General features: G+C 40.6%; 1 protein-coding gene across 2 annotated transcripts in view; it reads left to right on the plus strand.

Moving 5' to 3' along the window:
- The first annotated feature begins 2,192 nt into the window (after positions 1-2,192).
- Positions 2,193-23,110, plus strand: part of LOC118789877 (tau-tubulin kinase 1-like) — a 41,578-nt gene continuing 20,660 nt past the window's right edge. Inside the window, exons 1-11 of one of the 2 annotated variants that reach the window (XM_036546597.1) lie at positions 2,193-2,342; positions 3,879-3,990; positions 7,252-7,410; positions 9,519-9,666; positions 13,240-13,313; positions 15,269-15,409; positions 16,764-16,868; positions 21,123-21,188; positions 21,330-21,422; positions 21,560-21,685; positions 22,429-22,583. In XM_036546597.1, coding sequence (XP_036402490.1) covers positions 7,303-7,410; positions 9,519-9,666; positions 13,240-13,313; positions 15,269-15,409; positions 16,764-16,868; positions 21,123-21,188; positions 21,330-21,422; positions 21,560-21,685; positions 22,429-22,583 — 1,016 coding nt within the window. In that variant the 5' untranslated portion in view covers positions 2,193-2,342; positions 3,879-3,990; positions 7,252-7,302. The remainder of the gene's footprint in view (positions 2,343-3,878; positions 3,991-7,251; positions 7,411-9,518; positions 9,667-13,239; positions 13,314-15,268; positions 15,410-16,763; positions 16,869-21,122; positions 21,189-21,329; positions 21,423-21,559; positions 21,686-22,428; positions 22,584-23,110) is intronic. The other variant, XM_036546596.1, reaches the window with a different exon arrangement.

Genomic DNA, 23,110 nt, shown 5'->3' on the forward strand with positions numbered 1-23,110 from the left:
GTTAGGTTTAGTATATTTTTATGAAGTACCATACTGTCATTTGTGAACATTATAACGATTAAGTGAATAAATGAAACATTGCTTTTGTAAATGCTTTAACACAGTGTTGGGAGAAATTAAAAGCATACTTGTGTTACTTGTTGTCAAAAGCTTGTTTGTATGAGATAGAAGACATCTATAATTACAGTATATTCACAGCTATTCATTTTCTATTCACATTGTGGCTGCATATTTAAATTTTTTTATCACCACGTCCATAATGTGCAATGTTTTATGTGTGTATATTGTGTAAAGCATTAAGGAGTCATTACCACAAAATAATAATGTTGCATTTTGCATATTTGCATGACCCATGTATAAAATCTCTATTTACTATATTGAAACTCAGCTCCAAAGGAACCAAAAAGAAAAGAAACCAAATAAGATCTCATTGTGTCATTGGAATAAATGAATCACAAGGCACTATGCAACAAAATCATATTTGGCAGTGAGAACGCAGTTGCAGCCTAAAATACTGTATAATGAGTTCAGTTTGCATCACAGTATTGTGTTTTGTTTATTGGATTATACTGTAACATTTGGCATCTGTTGGTTCTAACAGGCTAAGCTGCCTTGGCTTCCAGTAATTATTCCACTGATTGCTGAAGGGATTGATGTGCTGGCTGTCGTCTCCCTAGGGTTTGCTTAAATCTGACAGGGGGTCGAACAGAGAAACACAAGCCTGCATTGGAAAGACTGTGTGACATTGTCTGATAGCAGACATGACTTTGAGCATCTTTTTCACCCCCCCCCCCCCCCCCCCCCCCTCCATTGCACAAAGGAGTTTCAGATTGTGCACAAATATTAATACAATATTACACAGTTAGGTCATTCTTCTAAAACTTAATTGTTGCATTGAAGTTCATCTTTTTGTTTGGCTTTTTAATCTATGGCCAGTTTTGACCATTCTCATATGAAACCCAAGAAGAATGGATACAGAGCTGGGAAGCAAAAGTTAGAAGCATTACAGGAGGAGGGGGGACAGCGTGTATCGCGTGTCTTTCATGCAGTAGAATTCTTTGGCAACCCTGAGGTCTGCCATTCTTAACACATTCTTTAAAAATATAACTGCTGAAAGTTTTGAGGTCTTGCTTCATTACACACAATTAACCACCCGGCAAAGCTTGTTTCTTACTGCTGTCTCCTAGAAGACAATGGATTCTGGGTTACAAGGGTGTGCACACAGGTCTGAGGCAGCTGAGAGAATCTGTTGACAAATAAGGCTTTTGTCCCATTCTGTGCACATTCACGTATGGACAGAACATTGAGCAGTCTGGTATCATTAGCAGCATGAACACAAAAAAACTTATCATCTTACATTACAGAACAATAGTGTTGTTCTCTACCTTATGATTGTATTTTATCTTGAATAAAGGCATGGGTAAGGCATGGTAAGGCCACCCCTGGTTAAGAGAAGTGGGTGATTAAGTATGTTTTTTTTTCTTTTTCAAAGGGTAAAGCAGCTACATAAAAAAAGAGACTTCAAAGATTCAAATGGGTCTGTAAAGACCTTGATGTACCGTAGTATGAATGCCTGCCTGTGGTTACAATCATATCCAGAGGTATGTGCGTGGATAATTGCTGAATGTATAGCACTTGGTATGATCCGATGAAATAAATAAGGGCATGTAATATTTCTAGATTAGAAAAAAGATATAATTATGACAATTATTTGGCTACCTGTACACTTCCCACTAGTATTAATGATCCGTATTGACGCACAAATTGTGACAAAAGTAAGAATGCTAAATATCTCAAATTGCTATGTGGTGTGAGATATTTAGCTTTTTTTCACTTTTCTGTCAGCCCGGAATAAAAATGATACATAAACTGATAAGAAAAAAAATGATAAGAAATAAACTGCTTTCTTCAAGTTGACGCCTTCGATGTAGAGCAGAATGACTTATATTATAGCCTATTGCTTCTACTAATAAGTAAATAAAGATAACAACGATAACATAATTTTTAAAAAGTGAATAATTAACATTTTGCTCTGCAACAAAACCGTGATTGCTCATTTATGCATTTCTTCTATGCGACCATGACAGCGATGCGCTGAAATTCCAAATGAATACCTCCGTCTGTCAAGTTGCTACGCAACTAACATCCTTAGTCGCGCAGGACCGCAGTGTATTCTGGGAGTATCCGTGTGATGCTGATTCAGGAGGAGAAGCGAAGAACGAGGAGGATGGAAAATGGTGCAACAGCAATCGAGAAAAAAACTACTATGACCCTGCCAACGAAATAATGCGCCTCTTAAATGCCTCTAGAACCGAAACCTTATTGCGGCGGCAAAAGAACAGGTCAGGATAACGTCATTGTTTTACTTTGTTTGGACACCTCTAAAATGCTATGCTTGCCGTTACTGCATGTGAACCATTTGCTTATTCACTGGCACCTTGTCAATGTTATTGCTGTAGTGTAGGTTGCTTAGCTAATACAATACAGCAGACGCCCACTGGACACACCTTTCAGTTTCTGTGGCGAGTGTATTGATGACAGATAAATGACAGACAGATACTGTTTACATGTATCAACTGACAGCTGCCTTTCATATGATGTCAAGTAAAAACTGATAAATTAATAAGGGTTGCTCATTTTCAATAATGATAATGAATAATTGATATAAATGCATCATAATGCAGGTCGTATTTGACTCGCGCTTGTGGAGTATTGTGGGAGTTGTAGTCTTTTGTTGATAATGCAGGTGCACATTGCATTGATTTTGCCACATACAGAAACGACATATCCCAAAGTTCCCCATCAGCCTGTCTCGAGCGGTAGGATTTTTTTCTCAAGTTGAGTGGCTGGGGGTTAAGCCAATGAGTGATAATATAAGGCAATTCTGAGAGACTGGGAAACCTAAACGACCGACCATTGGGTTAGAACTTATGGAGGGTGGGACCAAAAGCGCGTGGGGTGGATGTTGTTTCTTTGGAAACCGCTGTCCTCGTGCGCCGCCTGTCGCGCGGAAGATGCTGGTAACTGGGTGTCATTCGAGCTCGGGTCTGAGCTGCAGTGCGGACAAAAAATGAAACGGTATGAGGGGATGGGAAGGCTCGAGGAATATTCCCGTGGAAAAAAAAACTGGTATGAAATAGCTAGTCCTACCGATTAATAGACTTTGTTTGAGATTATTACAAAGAGTAAGCAAATCGGCTAATTAGTCTGAAATGCCATTTATCTCAAAGCCAACTGTCATTCCAAGGTAGCTAATAATAATAAAAAAAAGAATCCTTAGCTAGCCAGCTAGGTAGCAGGTGCTAGCTCCCTACCAATTAAATTCAGCTAGCTACAAACGCATTTTCTGTGATCACAAACTCTTCAGCTCGCTTGTTTGGTTATTATCAACTGGTGTAACATAGCTTTTGAATGCAGAAATGAGATTCTTCAATCATTCAGAATGCATAGAGAAGTAGCAACCATTGCTAACTGTGCATTTGGTTGTTAGGAAAAATAAATACTCGATTTGACTCTAGCTAACGTAATTGTCCACGTTTAGGAGATGTGTATAAATAGGCATGTTGGTTATTAAATCAACGTGCATCGGTGTATCGTGCGAGCTTTAACGTATGCACTTCGCGGACTGGGTGGCAGCCAACTCTTAAATATTGTAACTTAGCCAGCCGACAGAAGGGTGGATGCCAGTGCGGCTTAATTATTCGCTACTATTGCCGTTAGCTAGCTAGATTACACGGCAACCTGCATAAACGTTGTATAAATCACTTTAATAAGAACCAGGTTAACGTCCTAATCGGATTAAAATGGGGAGAAAATCGATTGGACATGTGTGAATCAAGTAGTTAAAGGACATCGGTCTTCGTTCTGCCGGGAAAAAGAGGGTCTGCGGCGTTGGAAACGGGCAGAGAGTGTGGCCCCTGCGAAGTCCCAGATGAAGGTTACAAAACGAAGACGGAAAGGAACATCCATCTACCGTAGTTCCTGCGCCAGGTAAAAGAGCATTTTGCGTGTTGTAATTCCCCAAATTTTGTGACGTTATCTAGATTTTCTGAAAAAAGAAAAATTGAGTATTGCGGATGTGATAGTGTTGGTTAATGTTAATGGTAGTGGGTTGAAAGCTCGAGCCTGTTGAATAGCGTTTAACAGCGTTTATCTACACTTAGAAACTAGTTTTCTTCCATCTTAATTTTGGTACACAAATGTAACGCATTCTTGGCACGAAGTAAAGAAACCCCTATAAATGAAATTATTATCCAACTGAATTCGAGCTCAGTTCACAGATTACCTGTATTTAAGAACACATTTTAAATATCCCTGCCGCTCAAGGGTCCACAGGGGTACACGTTTCCGTTTCATTAATTGCCAAGGCGTTGGCACAGCCTGTAACTTGCATGTTGTTCCTAAAGGGTGTGTATATCTATTCATAAATTCTTCGTTTTAAATCCTGTGATTTATTATCCCAAACTTTAGAGTCACAAAATTAAGTTAGCGTACATGTACAGCTAAGCATCAAACTCCACACCCTAGAAGGAATGCTGAATTATCCCAAACTTTGCTATGAGGCCTACTCACATAGATGCCATTATCAACGAGTGTTAAAAAAATAAAGGAAACACATAACAGCATTCAAAACACTTGACTCCATAACCTCTGTTTTGTAGTGCAACTCTTGAACAACTGAAACTGCACTGCATTTAAATATAGGAAATGGGTTAACTAAGATTCTGAATAGGGTGAACATTAACAAATAGCTTTATGTCTCCAAATTGAATAAGGTGAGCAGTGATACTGGCACAGAAACCATAGTTTTTCGTGCATCCATCATTTCAGGCATTGTGTTTGAGCGCTGTCTGAAAAGAACAACGATGAGGAAGGAACAGGACAACTCGATTTTTGCTGTCTTGTCTTTGCTTCCCTTAAAAATCAATAGGCCACCTGGCTTACTGACTCCCTAAACTGCAGTTTTATTATTAGTGGTGTTATTTTGTTTTGTGTTAGATGTTTTGGCAGCAGACTAGAAGTCACTACAGATTCGAAGCTTAATACCCAAAGGGATCTTTTCATAAAAGTGAATTTCACCTGGTTTTTGTACAGCGTACAGTGTTCTGATATATGAAAGCGAAAAGCATGTTGGAGAAAACATCTTAAGGGTGCTCTGCTTGAATGAAATTTCCATTTGGCAAAGCTTTTCAGCAGCACAACTGAGTTGGCAAAGCAAGCATCTTGAAAATGGCAATACGATTGAAATTTACAGCATGTAAACAGATCTGGCAGGTTTAAAATGGCTGTCTGTCCTTACTTTGCATTAGATTATGTTGCATAGATTACGTTTGAGTCTGTTCTTAGGTTATGAAATTGGTGCATTGGCAAAAACTTGCTTTACAGCTGTACCTGTGCTGTGGTAGAACTGACAATGGTTTTCCAAACCTGGTCTTATTAGCTCTGAGGTGTTTATGAGTGCCAGCACACAGTTTGCACTGTGAGATCTTTTTTGCCCCACAAAGCTGTTTTGAAAGATGACAGTTTTCATCAGGTCGTTGCAATGAAGGAGAAACATGCTGTTTCATGATTTGTTGTTTTAAAATCAGCTGCATGTCTTTGGTTTATTATATTGCCACTGGATGGAGGTTTAATTTCCGAGACAAAATTTCATTTTCGTGTTCCACAAAGCTTGATACACAGCCATGTAAAACCTTAAATATGTACTAATTAAATAATGCATATGAGTCTGTACAGTGTGACTGTGCAACGATGCTCCATCTTTGGTCGTCTTTGGTCCCAATTTCAGAGAATGCTAGATTGCCTTATAGGATGTCTCTGTTGACTTTGTTGACTTGTGGGCTGATGGAAGGGTTTTGTTGTCATCTAAACGAGGGAAGCCAAATTTTGGCAAAGACGTTTAGGTTTTAGTTGAGGCCTGTTAATGTGGGGAGTGGTTCTATGTTCACTGTCTTTGGCTGCACTTCACCTGTGTGGCTGTTGCAACTTTCCTGGGAATTCATTATTTTTGCTTAATAAAGGAGGAAGGCAGAATGCAACAAGCCCACACTTATACCAAATATTTCCTACATTCACTGAGTTAAACATGTCCGTATTGATAATTTAGGAGCTGCATTTCCTTATCTGTAATCAGCAAAATGAGCCTGTTAGATTATCCTCACAGCACACAGGTTTCTGCCTTTCTTACACTGTACAGTGCAGAACGGTTCTTTAACCTGTAAAGCAGTAGTCTAGGCTGAAGAGGGTACACTCAAAAGTACACTTTTTGGTTTCAGGAACATTTTATGTGCAGAGTTGCAGAGTTTACTTTCAGTTAAATGCAACTACATTTTTTGGACTCGCAACACTTTGTGTACTTTTTGAAGTGAGACCATTTTATATGACTGCTCTAATAGTCTATGAGGTTCTTTCCTGCCCATGCCATAACCAGCAGGAATAATGGAAAAACCACAGGAGTGAATGTGTGGTTTCTGTAATTTCGTTGTCTGTAATTTCGTTGTCCTGAACAATGACAATAAAGCTCTCTTACGTCTTACCAAGTGGTGTTTCAGAGTAAGTAAGTTAATTGAAATCTTAAAAAAAAATAAGTACAATGTTAAAACCACTTGACAAACGAGAGCACTTCACAAAACTATTTGGGGGTAAGTAATGTCACTGAAACCAAACACCTCTCAACAGAAAGCAGATGTGACCAATAGACACATGATATGCACCATTTCCTGGAAGATGATTTGAGGCTGTGAGAAAAGACTCATGGATATTGCAGGATGGGGCGGATGCAGCAACCTGATGGGGGGGATCTCTGTCCGTTCAAGACACACCCATGCATTGTTCGTGAACCTCCTTGGCAATGCTTCTTTGTGTCTGATTAGAGTTATTTCTTGCTCATCTTTTGTTGCTAAGAGGCTGTCCGCACATAACAGAGACGTAGACCAGGCTGAAAGTGATTGCTTGCTGGAATTAATCATGGTGTCCAGAAGGATTTAGTATCCTAGTGAGTGCTGTGTCTGGCACAGGTTGAAATGTAGCTGCTACACTCTGTTTCCTGATGGACCTGAGGCATGCATGTCGGCGTTTCCTGTCTTATATCTCACTCCTTTACCCTAATGTTCAGTCTGAACTGTACAGGTGAAAGCTGACTGGTGCCAAGACATGCTCCATTTTTGTCTAATATTTATGCACTGTACTAAGCAGGTGAATCTGAGATATATTCATTATTTTATTGCTTGTTTTTAATGAAATACCCAACAGATAAATGGCTCATGTAAGTCTGGAGCTGCTCGGCATCTCTCTGGCTGGCAGATGCAGCGCCTAGCGCCAGGTCTCCAAGACGACGCAAATATGAACGGGGCAGGGGAGCAGGTGGACATCCTGCCGCCCAACTGCATGGTCAAGGACCGATGGAAAGTGGTGAGTGAGTGAGGCTCTCTGTCATTGCGTTCAGTATTCGTTTACACACCTCTTTTTCCAGCGTTCGTCCTCCTAGAATTTATTTCTCCATTTGTGGAGTTTGCATTTGTTTGTTTCCCCCAACCAATCTATAAAAATAGTACTGAAAAAAATAGTTTAAAGGCAGCTTTCCTACAAGTATTATCTGTACACTTTTGAGTGTCTATGGATGTGGAACCTTTGAATCTAATTAAAGGTGTGAATCAAATTTACAGCAGGAATATGTTCAGAATCTTGCTTTGTTTAATGAAGTACACTGAAATGTTTTATTTGGCTCAAATCGTCTTTTGGTTATGAGTATATTGATTTATGTTATTTAATTCATTCATTTGATGAAAAGATACTAATATACTTAGCCTTGTCCAAAATGTCTATTTAAGAGGCTTTTTTCCTCCACATTAAATTGATTGTGAATGAATGTCAACTGGTGATGAAAGTGCCTATAACTGAAGGTTTCTCTGCACAACTGCATTGATTTAGGAAGAACAGTAGTGGCATAACAACATGGTGTCGTATTCACACACGTATTGCATGTAAGTGTATTCCAGTGACACTGGCACCTTGAAGAAACTTATAATGTTGGCCTGAGGGTAGTGTTTAAAGCAGAACAGGTCTGCCTTAGTACCATCAATCTTCTCCCGGCCATTTAAACTTAGAATAATAACCTCTGGGATGTTGGATGTAGACTGGATGTACTGGTGCGTTCCCTTGGGGTCTCACGGTATATGCTGGAGCCTGTCACATTTGCGTTTGATTGACTGTAATGCAGGCACAGTGTTTTAATCTTATTGTCAGAAGCACTACACCTCAAAGATGTCTGCTGGTACAAGCCCTGTTTGAGCAAGCAGTGTAATCTGGTGTCTAACTACATATGCTAAATTGACATTATAAATTCCCTTTCTTGCCCCCCACCCCTCCTATTAGGGGGTTTGGGGGCTTTGTCCTTCATTCAGAGGAATTTCTGATCTTGAAGAAGCATGAAAATTATATCCACCGACAACATTTGCATTTGTAAAAGCAAACAAGATTCATTCTCAGAGCTCTGTGATGCCCTTGTCCTTTTAGGCCAACGTCAGAATGAATGCCAACTTCAAAATGAATACCCTGCCCTTTGATATAAAAAAAAAAATGTTACACAGCATTGGTCAATTTTTCCGGGACATTTGTTTATCATAGATTAGTTCAGAGCTTTATCTTCACGGCCTGCGCGTCCTTTTGCAGAAAGCAGATGCAGTGAAGCAGTTAATATGTGAAGAGCCAGGCCTGTTACAATAACGCTTCATCTCTGTGTAACTCAAGCACTACAACCACTCGACTGGAGCTTATGCCCTACTCTTACTGGCTGATCAATACTGGTTCCCCTAGTTCTCACACCGCGTTCTTAGCAAATAGAGGTCCGATTTAAATGTGAAGAGGCCGTCCACACAGAAGGCCTCTGGGTGGCAGGGAATGGCTCTGTCTGATGGGGATGCAGAGATTTTTATTCTGCCATAAATTTCATTGACATGATCATGACAGCAGACTGCTCTCTACTCTATTTAAGAGTAAGAAATATTAATGTGGCAATGACATGTGGGCATAAAGGTTTGCCCTATACTCATAAATGCACTTTGTGACACGCAGTAGAGGGTTTATCGCCTACTTCATTTATAGACTCTTTGCCACAGATGTTTTTTTACTGGGTGAATATTCTACACCATCCCTGTGGTTAACAGTATCTTGTCGAATTTATACAAATGGATTACTATAGATTTGGATTTGTCTAAGTTTTGTTTTTCGGTAATATGTGAGTGTTTGTGTATGTCATATGTAATATATGTTATAAGCATATAAGTATACAGATCCTCCAGATTGAGAGAAGGTTGATTATATTTTGCTATTTTGAATTTTTAAATATAAAAAAATATTACATGTTAAATATTAAGATATTTTTACGACTGTTGTAAATTGGAGAAATTGTGGTTTGGAATTTTTTTGTGTTTTTTTTTTTACACTTGAGAGCAGATTTTGCAATCTGGAGCCCTGAGTTTGAGGTCTTTAAATAGCAGTTAATTCTCTGTCATGCCCAGCTGAAGAAAATCGGAGGCGGAGGTTTTGGGGAGATCTATGAGGCCCTGGATCTGCTGACGCGAGAGAATGTGGCCCTGAAGGTGGAGTCGGCCCAGCAACCCAAACAGGTTCTCAAGATGGAAGTCGCTGTCCTGAAGAAACTGCAAGGTAGGACAAACCACTGTCTGGACTGGGCCTGGCAAGGTCGTAACCATTACAAGCCTCATCGTCAATAATTGATGTGTGGTAGTTTCGCTGCATCCGAAAGGAATAGCCTTGTTTTCCGCTACGCTACGCTTCGCTCCACTGAAATGCTGCGTCATTGTTTCACGGATAAATCTCTGCATATTCTTTCAAACATGTCAGAGGAGTGACAAGAGTAGTGGGCTATTATATATCTCTAATTACTCAATGTTACAAGGTGATATTACTACACTCCTTTCCTCAAGAAAGCTTCCACGTACAAACAAGCATGTATTCATTCTTTATTTAAAGAATGCCCACTTTCTATAACTTTGGAATTGAAAATGACAAAGTGATTCCTTATTATTTCTTTTTAGTTGCACTTGTCCATTCATTTTTAAATGTGTTTTGTCATTGCAAGACTAGTGCTGTATAGCCTGTCATCCCCAAGTCTAATTCGAGATTAACAAAGATGTAGTCCAGAGCAGTTCAATTCTGTGATGAGACCAAGGAGTCAAGAACATGACCAAGACTGAATAAAAAGACTAAACAATCAGAACCTGCAAGGAAAGGAAAATGTAAATATGGAATGCTAAAAAGCTGATATGTTTTGAATTCTCATGATTATATAAGATACTGTGTCACATGAAACACTAGTTATGCCGTATTCATACAGTACTACCACCTGTCATTTCAATAACATGTGCGTTTTGTCTTGTCCCTAACTTCTGCAAATAATTACTGTGTGTTCGTCTGCCAGGAATGTCTTGTTTGATCTTTATTGAAGGTAATTGTCTAATTCAAAAGAGTGGGAGGCTTCTCTGTTAAGAACATGCAGTGCTTTACCTCAAGCTCTCTCTCTTTCTCGCTCCCTCTTTATCTCTTTCTGTCTCTCTCTTTTTCTCTGCTCTCTTAAATCACTCTTTCCTCTCTTCACGTTTTGCTCCCTTTCTCCTCTCTTCTCCACTCCTCCCTCTCTTCTCTTGTTCATCTTGACAATCCATTACTACGCTTCAAAGAAGTGTAAGCAGTGTCTGACCCTGTTGTGGTAAGCCTTGAGCGGCTTCCTTGGCAGTGTGGATAAATGGATCAGGACTGAGAGGTAGAGTTTAGGGACAGCAGTCTCAGAGAGACGGTTGCAGTCTAAGAATACCTCTGTCACCTACCCTGTGTGTCATGTTTCCTGAAACCGCAGCGAATAGCATAGCCTTTAAAAGCGAGGTTTGACGCATGAGTGGAGGGAGTGTTAATCAAAGTAAAACTCTCATTGATGCAGTGCTTGACATTTACAGTCAGCGATTTGTGCTTAAAGGTGTACGGCTTCTGTTTCCACCCAGTTTAATTGTACTGCATTTGGAATAATTGTCTAATTGTTCTGCAAATGCTGTATACGGTGACAGTGATGATCTTTGCCAGATGACGCAGATGTTTTGACTTTCTGATTTTGCAATATAAACATTGCTGTACCTGCTGGATGAAGTGGTGAACGTGAACAGAAGTGGATGACATGAGTGATTCTTTTTCTGTGCACTTGGGCAGTTTTTCATAAAGCTGTACTGCAGAAGTGGCTACACCTTACTAATGATTAGATAATTAATGGCGGCCCGGCAATGCAATTTAAGTGGAATATGAATGCAAAATCAATGTCTGCTCTGCAGAGCCTCCATTTCCTGTGTCTAACTTCTCAGTGTTTTATGCAATCAAATGCTAACTAGAATGCAAATACATTAAACATAGCTGTTAATTAGGTAAATGTCTCAGTTTCCTTGGAGAGGGATCAAAAACAGGGAATTCTGGGAATGGATGCCTCTCACTTTATGCAGGCACTGGGGAAGTCACTTGAGGTCCTCAGGACTACTGTATCCTGGTGCTGTGTAAGGACAGAGCTCGCTGTATTGAAACACACAGCTCTACAGCAGGGTTTTTTATAGATGCAATACTCCAAGATATTCCTGCGCCTGTCCGATGCATTTGTTCTGGTTCATAGCCCGGAGATGCTATAATCTGACTGCTGGGCACAGATGCATCTGAATCGAAATGTTTAATGAGCCTCAAACTTTGCTTGTCTCACTTCAGAGAACAAAGAGAAGTTCCACTGATGTCCCGCGGCCATAGATCTCTTCCTGGTTTGATATAACCCAATCCTAATGGCAAATTGATACAAATGGGTTTCCAGAAAATTTTATGCTCTGGCAAATGTTGCAGCCAGTTGCCAGCTATGAACCGCTTGTCTGTATGGTGGTTTTGAAGAAGTTCCTAGAGTTGAATAAAAAAAAAAAAAAGAAGCAGCAGCACAAGTCAAGATTTAACTCTGAAGTAACTGCCTGTTCAATGTAAGCTGCCTCTATTCATAATTCCATAATGGAATGGTTCCTTAGTAATGTGGAGTAAGCTGCACCGTTACAGTTCAACACTGGTAAAAATCCAGCAAACCTGTTCCTTCATTGGAAACCCATTAAGAAGCATTGTTGCTGTTGGAGGGAGTGTAGATGTGTGGATTACTTGTGGTGCATGCTTTTAAGCTTTTGATCTGGCATGTCAAATATGACTTATAGTGGCCTGGAATAAAGCTGACGGCCTTTCTGAGAGCATATGAGTCAAGATGCAAGAAAGACTTATCTGGACTGGGAATGGTTAAGTGGATCCTGCACTAGCTATGTCAAAGATTTGCAAAGGTGTATGTTGTGTCCACCGATGCCTGCTTGCTTGTAGATTGGCTGAGCCATATCACACCATATTAGCTGTTTTCCCATCTAACATACTGTAGACTGCTTGTTCTTAAGCATTAGTTCTGATCCAAAACGGTGTTGTGTAGATGAGATTATATTTATATGGTTGGGATAGGCTGATAGTAGACAACATTGATTCAATTAACGCATCCATATAAAATGAAGATTAGTAGGGTCTCCGAAGTGCCTGATCTAAACTGATGTCTGTGAACAAGCAGAGTGACTCTAGCTCAAGGGACATATTCACAAAGTTATTGAACTCGTACATCCAATTAAGCGGGAGTGCTTCCTGCCCTGGCTTCAAAGCCCAGAACTTAAAGTCGAAATTACCTTTTGAAACAGAGTACAGTGTATTTTTTCCACCTTGAACTGTAGTTTACTTGTGCTACGTAATTTTAAGGAGCATTTCCATTTTTTTTTTTAAACTTTTGGTGCATCTGTAGCTAAATACATTATTGTAAGAGGGTAGGGATGTTAAGTGCGGTATTGAGCAGGGTCACCAGTATATCAATTTTGTATTAAATAACCTTGATGTTACACTTACACTTTAAGTGTATGCAATTCTCAGTGTGATGTGGGTGAGAATGAAATAGTCAAATGTGTGTCACATGCCAGATTGAAAGCTAATGTAAAAGTGTTGCAAGGGCCATATCTTAATACCCAGTCCAGCACTCATGGAGGGCAATGGCAAGTACCTCTGTCTGTGTTAGTGAAACGCACAGGTGTAATGTACCTGTACCTGGAAGTTATTATCCCACACTATCCGGGATGTTTATTACATTGATGAAGTCTTTCAGTTTTCCTTTGCTTTGCTTTGTTTGTTTTTTAGGAAAAAATCATGTTTGTAAGTTCATTGGATGTGGGCGAAATGAGAAGTTCAACTACGTGGTCATGCAACTTCAGGTATGTATTGATATAATTGATTTTCACTATTTTCTCTGCTGCTAAAAATGCAAAACATCAGAACCCAATAACATGTCATCCGTTTCCAGCTGCAATTATCTTTCTGTTACTCCAATCCTAACTTTTGTTGCCTCAGAAAATGAGTCATGTAGTGAAGATATATTAGCCAGGAAATGATTCAGTTGTACTGTATAGTGACCGGCTTATTCTGCTAATGGTGTTAGCAAAGATTTATTTATACATATATTCTTTTCCTTCATGTGCCTCCCCCCATTTTTCATCCCAGTTTGTACTTGCCCATTGCCCATTGCATGCTAGACTTCAACCGTGCAACACCCCCAGGTAGTCTCACAGGAGCACAGTGTGTAACGAGTGCAATCCTCTCATGCATTTGCGTGCCTGCAAGCAACTGTTTTTAACATTGCAAATCACCTGGCAGGCTACAGTGAAGTAAGCGTTAACTGCGGTTTCACTAGAATCATCCGAGCAACCTGCAGCTGTCTAATGAGCCACAGGGTACCAGAGAGTGGCAAGATGTACCTGCCTCTATCCCCAGCAGGACAAAGCCAGTTTGTTCTTCTGCTGTGGACTCCTGGTCGTCATCAGCTCTCCCGGGATGGAGAGCTCGTCATTGGTTCAACACATTGACCACTGAGCCACTCAAGGGCCAAGATCGCGTTTCCTTTTCGACATTTTGTCGCACATCTGTCTTGCAGCTCTAGCCTGAGCCAAAACGAGTCTACTGATTTGAGTTTGGATGAGCTAGTCCTAGCTCTGGCAAAGATGGATTTATTCAGCGGACCTAGGAAGTGATTTTATGGCCTGGTGGAGAATTTGGCCCGTACATTAGAGAACACCCCTACTCATCATGCGGTATGCAGGGTCCTTGGCTTACTGTCTGATCCAAAATATGGCATTACATTACATCACTGCCATTTAGCTGACGCTTTTATCCAGACTTAATAGGTTACAATTTATACATGTTATCCATTTCTACAGGTGGATATTTATTGAGGCAATTCTTGCCAAAGGGTATAGCAGTAGTGCCCAAGCAGGGAATCAAACCAGCAACCTTTTGGTTATGAGTGCTGCTCCTTACCGCTATGCTACACTGCCACCCTGTATCTTATCCTATGGCATACACTACAGCACACTTTCCCTATCATGACACTGAGACTTTGGTTTTCTGCCTGGTCCAAAAGGAAGGCTGCCTCATACTGGAACACAAACATCACTTAAAGGAACAGCCTGTTTTTCCCAAGAGATCTTTCGTCCATGATTTAACCTAGTCAGGTGCTGGGAGGCTGCCTAAAGTGGTTCTGTACACTATTGATGTTGGACTTTAGTAAACTTACATGTCAGCTCTCTGGTTTAGGAGCCATTTTTATCAGAACTGGAAAATGTATAAATGCAGAGAGTAGAGTTGTTCTGAAGCAAATATTCCATAAGATTAGATTAGTGGATTCCCAGTCCAGTTCCCTTCTGACAGAGCCATGCAGATACATCTCTGTGTCCAGTTTTAAGCTGAAGCACATATAATTACATACGCATATAACCATTACCAGACACATCTGTGTTGCTTACACCAATAAAGATATTTTCAGTATCGGCAGCTAACATCAACAATAATTTCCAAGTGCTGTGTCAAAATGAGTGAGGATACAGCAGGGGAATATTTAGAGTGTTTTAGTTTTACCTTTGATGAGGTAGGACTCACGCGTGTCAGGCCACCAAACCCCCTATAACTTGTTTAAAATGCATTTAAAAGGCAGAGACCTTCTGCTGATGAGGACGATTCAGGCGTTCGTGATGCACAGTTATCCCTCTCTTCAGGATTTCTGCAGTGGAAGGGTTTGCTGTGGTAGTCAAGAGGGCCCAGGGGTAACACCGGTGTTAGCATACGCCATTAAGCCAGTGTCTCAGATGGTCAGAAAATGTCACGTTTTCCTTTTCAGGGACGAAACCTTGCAGACCTCAGGAGAAGCCAGCCTCGAGGAACCTTTACAATGAGCACAACGCTGCGATTAGGAAAACAGATCCTGGAGTCTATAGAAGCCATCCACTCTGTTGGGTTTCTGCACCGTGATATTAAACCTGTATGTATTCCTCTACAGTTTCTGCCCCGCTAATCCGGCATGCAAGGCTTCTGGGAAAATAACAGAAGTCAAGAGAAGGCCACATTTCTCCGGCTTGCAAATTGTATTATTCACTTCACAGGAATGTAAAGTACCCATTGACATTTTGCCGAAAGCCCTCATCACAAAGAAACGGTGGGCTCTTTAAATGACACGCATCCCTTGAGCACCACCTTTGTTCACTCGCAGGCACAATAACACAGTTTGCAGAGTATCTGTCGCTAACTGTGCCAGAGCACCGTCTCACACGGGGAACACTGTCAGAGTGCCAAGCAGGCTGTGCCTCACTAGGTATTTCAGTTTAAGGGAATCTAAAATGTTTTATTCAGTGGTTTGGTAATTCAAGAGTCCTCTTCGAATTCGAGACAACCTTGGTCCTTAATGTGGATTCATCCTAAATTGCTATTTTCCAAGGAGATTACAAAAATAGCTTCAGGTTAGAATTGCCACTTAAACGGATATTTATTCATATTCCTGTCATTTCTGTCTGGCAGTGTCTGTGTAGGAGTAAGAACCTGTATGTACATCTATTACGCTGTGGTGAGAAACAGTCATTGAAACAAGTGCCTGTCTAATGAAGACGCATGCAAATATAAGTTAGATTACAGCACACGGCTAGAAAACCTGGTGTTACACTTCAAGCTGCCTTTGACTGGAGATTCTAAATCATTGATGTCTACTGTATCAGTTATCTCTACTGTATCATCATAGTAACAGTTGTTTGGACTGGAAGTCAGCGTGCTGCTTTTTGGTAAATGTGATCAGTCTCTACAGCACACACTTAGAGCTTTACTCATGTGCCTTTTGAGCTGTCACTATGGATGGTTTTTAGAGCCACACATCCTGTGATACAAAAGAAGTAATTCAGACCACAGCTGTTGGTATGTTGCTCATCCAGTTGTAATCTTTAGAAAGCAAATGTCAGTTCTGTGAAATTCTAGTGGACAGATAAACTTCCAAAATGATATTAAGCTGGGATAAAAGAAGCAACAACATTTATCAGACTGTAAATGTGTTTTTTTAGTTAAGGTTGCTTGCCCTTGTTGGCCTCTTTGGGACACAGTAGGGCAGCATTTGAAATATTGTATTTTAGCTCAATGGTTATGTAGTATGAGGTTGTTTCACAGTATTTTTAACCTTGCTGTATTATTATGACAGATGTGGTTGGTCTCAAAGAAATGATGCAATTTAACTAAAAAATTTGATTATGTTGTGACATCCCACAGAACATCTCTATGACCTGAGTGCTTCTCGTATGGATATTTTTATGTGGCCCTTTTGTTGTGTGTAACTGTTTTTTTCCCTTTTTATCCAGTCAAATTTTGCAATGGGACGGCTCCCCTCCACATACAGAAAATGCTACATGTTAGACTTTGGCCTTGCACGACAGTACACCAACACAAATGGAGAAGTCAGACCTGTAAGTGACTCTTTAATTTTGTTCTGTGAACACTTTGACCTGTATTGTATAATTGAAATGTTTTGATTGGGTGTACATATTTACATGGCATTGGAATTATGTCTCTTATGACCAAAATTTAGCAAGTGAACTGAACATACATTTCACGCTTAAATGGGATTGGTTGTGGGGGGAAAAAAAGAGAAGAGAGAGCTTTATTGGGTTAAAACGTAATTTTCCCAGTCAGGTAAAACCCCTGGGGTTAATTCATTAATTGTTGGTTGCAATAAAACTGGTTTATGAAGTGGATTCTACCAGTTGAATGTAAAATATTAAATCTCTTTCTTTGTCTTGCTTTGTGGGCACAAATGTGTAGGCAGAGAAATGTGTATTTTGCACTGGCTAGTTTTAATGAGCTCTTCAGGTGATAATCAGGTCTTTCAAAAGTGTAAGTGGTGTGTTTTCATTGTAAATTAGAGAGGACATTCAATTGAAAATGCTAATAAGCAGCCATATCACCTATCAAGGCAGACATGTAATTACGCCTGCTTGGGAACCAAAGGCGATCCATGCCCAGTTAACAAGGGTTTCATTATACCATCAGTGTAATGAATGGAAGAGCCCACTTGTTTCTTCACGTGGCTAAATTTAGATTGTTTTGAACACAAATTATTCCTCATTCAGTATTCCTCACTCAGTATATTTTCACTGTGTGTGAGTTCTCAGTGGAGCATTTTGCAATTCATGTTGCTGTTTTTGGATCAAGGCTGGGTTACACTGAGGTTCACACTGTTGCACTTAAAAAGTGACAGATAGTCGTCAAAGCCCAGTGTTCTTCAGAACCAATTTAACCAATCACTTGTGAGACTAACCAAGGAATCTCACTTTCTGCATGAGACTGATACAGATTGATAGGCATACAATTAGGGCTCTGCAAAAGACTAATTCAAGTCACAAACAATCTTAAGTTCTGACACAATAAGGGAGTATTTATAATCTTTTTGATGTTTGTGTTTTTTATGAATCTGTTTGGATACATTTTGAATAGCATATTTTCAGATGTGTTGGGGTTTTCTTTGCAATGAATGCTACATAGCAGTGTAAAGTCAACAAACTTGTCTTGAATTGTGATGCTCTCTTTTGCTACTTCTCAAGAAACAAGAGGCAGCTTTTTGTTCATAATTGGATAAGAACCATAGCAAGGAAGCAATTGAGCAAATGCCTGATACCTCTATAGGCTGTATTCAGCTCTGTTCACTCAGCTCTAGGGCTGTTGCCTGTTTTTGCACATGCATGAAGAGGCAGTGGCAATTTGGTGCTGTCTTTTTCTCCATGTAGGTTTAATTTCTGTAGCTTGTAGAATGCAGCTGCAGATGCAATATGAATATTGAATGCTGCTGCACGTGTCAGTGGCCATTGCGACAGGGCCCGGCAGCAGACAGGATTTTTGGGTGTGTGTGTGTGTTTTTTTTTCTTGCTGACTCGGCTGCTTGTCATTGATTAGAAATGCAAGCCTCTCTTCGCTCCACCTGCACTGCTGTAAGTCCCCGGTCTCAGCGCTGCCGGCCAATGACCTTCAGTCCCCGGCGCGGCCAACGCCCAGACTGTTGAAGGAGAACCTCAGGCTGTGTGTGTGTGTGTGTGTGTGTGCGTGCGCGTGTGTGTGTGCTTGCCTGCGTGTCTGCGAGAGTGCGTATGCGTGAATGCCTGCCTCAGTATCAGGGATCCTCCCTGGCTGAAGGCAACAGGATGAGAGTGAATAAATCATGTGTGGAATATAAATAGCAGGAGTCTTTCACACTAGGATGTTCTCAGATTTCATTTGGAAATATCACGAGGGAAGCTTCTCGGTTGAAATGGTAAAAAATGAAAGCGGTCCTGAACCTCAGAATGGTGCTCTTAGAGTCTGGTGACAGCGGAATAATCAAAATCAAAAAGAGGGATCTGAACGCTGTTGTAAGGTCCACAGGAGGCTCCTTTTGGAAAATCAACTGGAAATGAATTTTTAAATTATGCAGCAAATTTAAAGGTACCCTGCTGCAGAAACAACAGGCACAAAGTCACATAAAGGCAAGACCTCTGTAGTAGTGCTTTATGTGCTGGTGCTCAGTTTTACCCCCTGAATGACGTGTTGGCGTGCTCAGCCATGTCACTGGTTTAGCTTTGTGCTTTTCATGCCTCTGTTTTCAGTAAATGAGTTTAAAAAGGATTAGACTGCAGAGTTTGAATACAGAGGCTTGAATTCCTATTATAAAAGCATTACATTCACCATGGCAAACATTTTGGTATATGCATATTAGTGTGATCGTCTCAGCGTGTTCTTTTTAGATTGGTATTAGCATTATTTTGAAGCCGTAGATGATCAGTGAAATGCCCCCTTATGAGGACCTGCAGATCCAGCTCTGAAATTGAGTTTAAACTGGATTATCGTTCCCCAGCTGAGGACAAAGTCAAGGTCATCGTGCATTTGGTCACGGGTGAATTTCAAATGCACTGGCAGAGATGCATTGCCTCAGCCGACATAATATGTAGAATTCACTCATCCAATAGCGGTGCCCCGTACAATATTGTATACAAATTGCAGTGCTATTTAAAAAGTATAAAATCTGTGCAGGAAACTGAAGGCACTCTCTCACCAAGACAGCAGGCGAGCTGCACTGATGCAACCTGACACAACATCCAAAAAGCAGCTTAAATATTTATCACTGCTGAACGAATGTCTTCATGCAGGATGCTGAACAACAGGCCAGCACACACACAGCCAGCGGGTTAGACCTGTTCATCCACATGGGGCAGCACTGTCCTGCATCTGAAGGGTCCACAGAAAACTGTTAGAAATGCTGGTGTTGCGCTGCTGTTACCTTTTGCCTGCTCCTCTCTTTGTGGTTTGTTTAGATTTATTTAGATATGTGCATTTTAAATACAGTTGTGTCAAAGCTTAATGTCTCCTGTCATTTTTCTCAGGTGTGTTTAAAGTAAGGGAGGATGATGGTGTCTCATGGCCATTTTGGAGAAAAAATAACAGTTTTTTCATGATTTCAATGTGAAGCACTTTTCATCTTGATTATTTTGCAGTTGTTGCATTCTTCTCCTTTATGTTTGACCGTTTGTTTTATGTTTTGCAGTTCCTTTTGGCCTTTTATTTTTCGAAGCGCATGCTTGACCCATCAGTCACAGTTTGACAGAGTGACATTGTGAGTGTCTACCCCAAGCGGTCCTTTCTGTTCCTTTCTACAGAGGAGGGGTCTCACCTGGAGTGAGGGAATACCTGTCTACACTAGGAACACCTAAAATTGTTTTTTCATTTTTTACAGTTTGTCTTTGTCCTTAACTTTGAATAACACCTTTACGCAAGTGTTGCATTTTGGGAGTAGTATGTTGTTAGTGTCAGTTCCAGCCTCAAAATATTATATTAGAAATAGTAAAACGAGTAACACTTTCACTCAGACGTTAAGAGCAAAATACATTGTTATTAGACTGGTGAGCTGTTCGTGCACATGAAAGAACTGAACATCAGAGACTCTTTACCAAACACCGAGTGAGTCACAGCTAAGTCTGGCCCTGCTAGCAGACTCCCTGTTCGACTGACGTCAGGAAGGGTGGTGGGTTTACCTGGGAGCCCTGCAGAGAGGGACTTTCTGTTAGACTGTAGTGAGGAGAGGAGAGAGTTTACTTGGGAGTCCTGCTCTAGGTGGCAGATGGAACCAGTCCCCAGGGCAACCCTGTCTGAATGCTGTGCACCTTGCAGACTCAACAGAACTTTACCCCTCTCTGGCACACTGCAGCCTTTACCTGCTGTACTGGGTTCAGAAGTTCACAACTCTTCCCACTCCTTGGCACGCACTGCAGCCTCTACCAGCTGTAGCAGGATCAGTACTGTAGTGTCCTTGTAGTAGAGACGCTCCCGGTGAGACCCCCGTCTGAAATGCTTTCCTCTCATTTCTTTGTTTTCAGTTTTCTCACAGTTTATCAGTTCATTGTTTTTTTCAGTTATATTGTTTGGTTGCCTGCATGTTTTGAATCCGATGTTTTATGTTGACACCAGTCTTCACTGAAGTGTCTTTTGAGTGCCAGGCTGATAAGAGTTTGTACTTTTTTTGAGTAGAAAAACAGCCATCGGAAATCATTCCAAGCAGGCTAGGGAAATGCCTTTTTTGTTATGCTTAAAGAACATTGTAGTTTTATCTTGTATCTCTTATGCTTGACTTTGTCTGAATTGTTTTAGATCTGACATCTGTATTCCTGTGAGTTTTCATTTTTTTTATTCCTTTTTAGCCTCGAACTGTTGCAGGATTTCGCGGGACTGTTCGCTATGCGTCTGTTAACGCTCATAAAAACAAAGTAAGTGCTTTACGCTGTGTCTTCCATCTCAAATGATCAAAGTGGTACTCAAATAGCAATAATAACAGTTGTTCTTGTTCTTCATAGTGCAAAAAACTCAGTCATTCTCATTTACACATATTTGCTTTTTCTTTTTCACAGGAAATGGGTCGCCATGATGATTTATGGTCCTTATTTTACATGTTGGTGGAATTTGCAGTTGGACAGCTACCATGGCGGAAAATTAAGGACAAGGTAAAAAAAAAAAAAAAGGGGGAAAAAATGCAGTCATCAGTGATTTATATTACTAGTTCATATGTGTCGTAATTGGACTACTTGTGAGTGGTTGCAATTAGAATGCTAATAAGGCTGTAAATTTCTCTTTTGAACAGGAGCAAGTGGGACAGATTAAAGAACGATATGACCATAGGATGCTACTCAAACACATGCCGTCAGAATTCCAAATCTTTCTGGAACACGTGTTAGGCCTAGATTACTACACCAAGCCAGACTATCAGGTACACACTGCTCTCCATATAGATACACTCTTCCTCTTGTACATTTGACACTAGTCTGTCAAATTACTATGTTCAGTTTAGAAATCTTACATTGGTTTTGAATAAGAGGGTGTTTTGGCTTTTTTCACGTGAAAAATGGTTATCATTAAAAGGTTGAATTTCTGATTAGAGCCTTCAGTTTAAACTCTATCTGTTCATCAAACCAACACATGAATGAGTTTATTTAAAGAAATGCATTGAATTTTGAAGTTTTCCTAATATTGAAGTAAGACCAAATATTTGAACATGCAAATATTTAACCATGAAAACTCAAGCACATATTTGGATCAGTATTCAGATGCATGGTAATGTATTACTCATTCATAATTATGTGTTAAATTGTTATTTGTTATTATAATATTGTTCATAATAATTATAATTGTGTTATTTGAAGAGCAAAATATTTAATTCATATTAGGAAGTCTCCTCCTGAAAGTATGAGTGAATGCACAGATGAAGTGAGTCATTATTATTTATGGAGAAAGATCAGTGCTTGGGAAAAAACAGGGTTCTGTTACTCAAATTCTATTATATTCTATCATAATTGTATTGTATTTGATCTTGGGAGACTAATAATATTCATATATCAGAGAAGAAACAAAGAAGCAGAAACCAGTACATGGATGCTAGATAGTCTGAGTCCAGCATCTTCGTTAAACCTGACTGTCCCAAGTTCAACTGCGTGTGATCATTTCATTCCGCAGCTTTTAATGTCGGTGTTTGAGAATAGCATGAAGGAGCGGATTATAACGGAAAATGAGCCCTTTGACTGGGAGAAGGCAGGGAGCGACGCATTACTCTCGACCAGCACATCGACCCCTGCGCAGCACAACACGAGGCCCACGGCAGCCATGGTGGGGTAAGGATCCGGCGTCTTTAATGGCGGCTGTGTGCCGGGCCTACAGTGCCTAGATGCTTTGCGAAAGGAACACACTCAGGTATAACAGGTGGTATTGTTCAGTACTTCCTTCTTCTAAAACCTGTCCCTGCTGAATAGGTATGAGGGTTCCAGTATGAGGGTTATAAGGCTTCTTTTACTGTACTGGCCTTGAAGTGAACGTGTCCCATTCAGTTGCTTCAAAGAAACAAAGTCTCATTGTCACCCCGGAGGCTTCATTTTTATGTCCCCTGCATAGAGCGGTATTTGGGGAGCAGAGGGGGGGCTGTTCACTTCTATCTGCTCCCCTGTGATATCGCTGTCCTCTGAGGCTACGCTCTGCTCAGCGACTGCGCAGCGCCGTCGCCCGCCAACGCAGCAGCCCGATCTCTGGGGACGTCATTAGTTTTTATCCCTCATCAGTCAGGGCCGCTGGCACTCAGGTCTCTGCAGATTCACCCAGATGAAATGCATTTTCTGTCAAATGTCTGAGGACCAACCAAGACACC

The sequence above is a fragment of the Megalops cyprinoides genome, chromosome 15 (assembly GCF_013368585.1).
Source record: "Megalops cyprinoides isolate fMegCyp1 chromosome 15, fMegCyp1.pri, whole genome shotgun sequence".
Lineage (NCBI taxonomy): Eukaryota > Metazoa > Chordata > Actinopteri > Elopiformes > Megalopidae > Megalops > Megalops cyprinoides.